The sequence below is a fragment of the Rhagoletis pomonella genome, unplaced genomic scaffold (assembly GCF_013731165.1).
Source record: "Rhagoletis pomonella isolate Grant_MI unplaced genomic scaffold, Rhpom_1.0 Rhpom_scaffold_01448, whole genome shotgun sequence".
NCBI classification, from domain to species: Eukaryota; Metazoa; Arthropoda; class Insecta; order Diptera; family Tephritidae; genus Rhagoletis; species Rhagoletis pomonella.
Genome location: NW_023460002.1, coordinates 41,405 through 44,441, shown reverse-complemented (window position 1 = coordinate 44,441; position 3,037 = coordinate 41,405). Strand labels below are relative to the sequence as shown.

At 40.9% G+C, this 3,037-nt stretch overlaps 1 protein-coding gene across 1 annotated transcript; it reads left to right on the top strand.

Annotated features, from left to right (window-relative positions):
- Positions 1-96: 96 nt before the first annotated feature.
- Positions 97-916, top strand: LOC118752384 (the record flags this gene model as incomplete). The annotated part of the gene is made up of 2 exons (XM_036487270.1): positions 97-446; positions 519-916. Coding segments are annotated over 2 exons (748 nt in total), but the record flags the coding sequence as incomplete, so codon positions are not given.
- Positions 917-3,037: the final 2,121 nt, after the last annotated feature.

Sequence of the window (3,037 nt, the reverse complement as noted above, 5' to 3'; positions counted from 1 at the left end):
AAAAATATCTCTGAGCACAGACGCAAGTGATACCGCTATCGGTGCAGCTCTTCACCAAATCGTTGGGAATGAGTTTCAACCTCTGGCATTTTTCAGCCTCAAACTCACCGAAACGCAACAGAGGTATAGTACCTACGACCGTGAGCTACTCGCAGTGTATCTGTCCATCAAGTACTTTCGTGGAATGCTGGAAGGTAGGCCCTTCGAGGTTCGCACGGACCACAAGCCGTTAATATACGCTTTTAGACAAAAGTACGACCGAGCCTCACCGCGAAAGTTAGACTTCATCAGTCAATTCACGACGAATATCACGCACGTCGCCGGCATCGAGAACACGATAGCACGATACCACGAGAACACGATATTCAGCGAATTGTCACGAACACTCGGCATTACCCACCTGCGCACCACATCATACCATCCGCAAGCGAATAGCATCATAGAGCGCTGGCATCGCTCACTAAAGACAGCGATAACCTGTCACAAACGGTAAGATTGGATTAACTGTTTACCAATAGTCTTGCTGGGACTGCGTACAGCCTTCAAACTCGACATAGGTACAACAGCCGCACAACTTGTCTACGGCACCACCTTACGGTTGCCCGGACAGTTTTTCACCGAAACCAAAACCCCGCGTCCGCAATCCGAATTCGTGAAACAGCTCACCGATATCATGGAAGAGATACGCCCGATTCAAAACGCAAACCACGATACCTCGAAGAAATTCGTTTCAAGCAAACTGATGGATGCATCATATGTCTTCGTGCGCAATGATAAACTCCGGCCGGCGTTTCAACCACCATATGACGGTCCATACCAGGTAGTTTCCAAAAACCAAAAATATTTTAACATTAAGATGAGCAAGAACGAACAACGTCAACGTATCGATAGACCGACTGAAGCCGGTATTTATTGAGTCGCAACAAACACAGGCGCAACCATCAACAATGCCGACGCTACAAAACGCAACCCAGTCGCACAAATCATCACCAGATCAGACGCCAACTTTCGAACCACCGACGACAGGCCGCCTCGGGCGTAGGATTAGACTCCCCGTCCGTTTTAGGAAGTAAAGTCTGGGGGGAGCACTGTGGCAACTGTGTTGAACGCATGGGTTGATGGCAACCCCGACTACGAAATACCAAATAAGGAAAAACGAAAACTAAAGAGTGCACTCAACGAATTAGCAGCAGCGTATACGCAAAGTGTGCATATATATCTACATGAAAAATATACTTTTTCAAGCAGCTCATTCGTTCGCTTGATTCGCTTCAAACCAGAAGGATATCCAAGAATTCGCGTTTAATTTAAAGTTTAATATTAATTAAGCTTACCTATTGTTTAAGTATATATTCCGGACAATAAAGTACAAGTGAATTTTAGAGTAGTAAACTGGGTTTTTTTTATCTAAACAGTACATTGTATTATATATAGCGACTAATTTAGTGTACAGAGAAGCGCAGACAGCATCCGAGTTTACTTTTTTGACATGTACATTTCGAAGTTATTGCCAGTTTTGCTCCAATGTGTTTTGACAATTTATGTAAACAAATAAAATTGTCATGAGCGAGAAACAGAAAATTGCGCTATTACACTCAGTAGCCGACAGTCAGTAGTGAGTTGCCAGAGGTAATGCGAATTTTAGTATATGGTTGCTCTTTGGCTATCAGTCGTCATACATAACCAGGGCTATCACGGAAAATCTACGAATTGGAATGTCCGCTACGAATACGAAAAGATTGCTATCACTGAATCCGAGTGAACTCGAAAATATCGTTGCCAGCTTCGATTGCTGATTCGAAATCAATTAGTGCAAAGGAAACAATAGACATTTATGTATGCCATTTTGCTGGCCCAGCAGTCCCAATGTCCGAGTGAGCAAAGCCAGACTGCCAATTGAGAGATCCGAGCTCGAGTCCGAGTCGTCGGGCAGCGGAGCTTTTTTTATTTTTTTATTTACTTAATTTTTGTTTATTTTTCTTAATAAATATTTTTTTTTAGTCTAGATTTTATTTTAAATATAAAGCTATTTTTTGTTAATTAATTTTTATGATATTAAAGTAATTAGGTTTATTTCCTAATAAATTGTTGTTAAACTATTACTTCCTCGATTCATAAAAAATATTAATTCATTCCGGCAGGTTCTGCAATTCACTTCCGAGTGAATTTGAGTCAGGTTTGCTTTGAACTCAAATGGGCAGGGGTTGAAATTCACTCGGAAGTAAATTCCAGCACCTGCCCGATTAAATTAGGGATGCCCAAATCAGCACATATGTGTCGCGTGCGACTGCGCGTGCAAAGCTTTGCACAACGGGGCTAGGCAAGCGCGGAAGAGTGAGATTGTATGTGTGATAGAGGACTTGTTGGCAGTGATGCCAGTAGTTATAGTAGAGAGCACAGTATATAGATAAATAAACCTTGTTGGGTACTCCTCGGGGGTAAAATATGATCAGGGTTGATACTCAGAAGGAGCCGGAATTTTGGTGATTCAGAGTTGTGTACAAAATTGTACTATGGCAGAGTGGTACAAGGCTTGACTGTAATAGTGACCGAAACTAATTACAAATGTGTAACAAATTGCCAAATTATTATCTACTAGTGTTCGCCCAGCGGTTGAAATTCAACCGCTAAAATTAAGCATAGTTTATGTGAACTGAGTTGAGCTGAAATAACATTAGTTGGAACGGGTTAAGTGGAGAGGAGTTTAGCTTAGTACTTAGCATAACATAACATACCATAACATAAGATTAAATAACATAACATATGTGGCATAACACACCACAATATAACATCGCACATTCTTCAGTTGTATTTCCTTTTTACCCCTATCACTTTCTTCCTCTCAATCTTTGTCTGTATCGCTTTTAATATTTATGTTTAGCTTCACCTTCATGTTCATGTTCAAGTTCATGTTCATGTTCATGTTCAAGTTTATCTTCATGTTCATCTTCGTGTTCATGTTCATGTTCATGTTCATGTTCATGTTCATGTTCATCTTCATCTTCATCTTCATCTTCATCTTCATCTTCATCTTCAT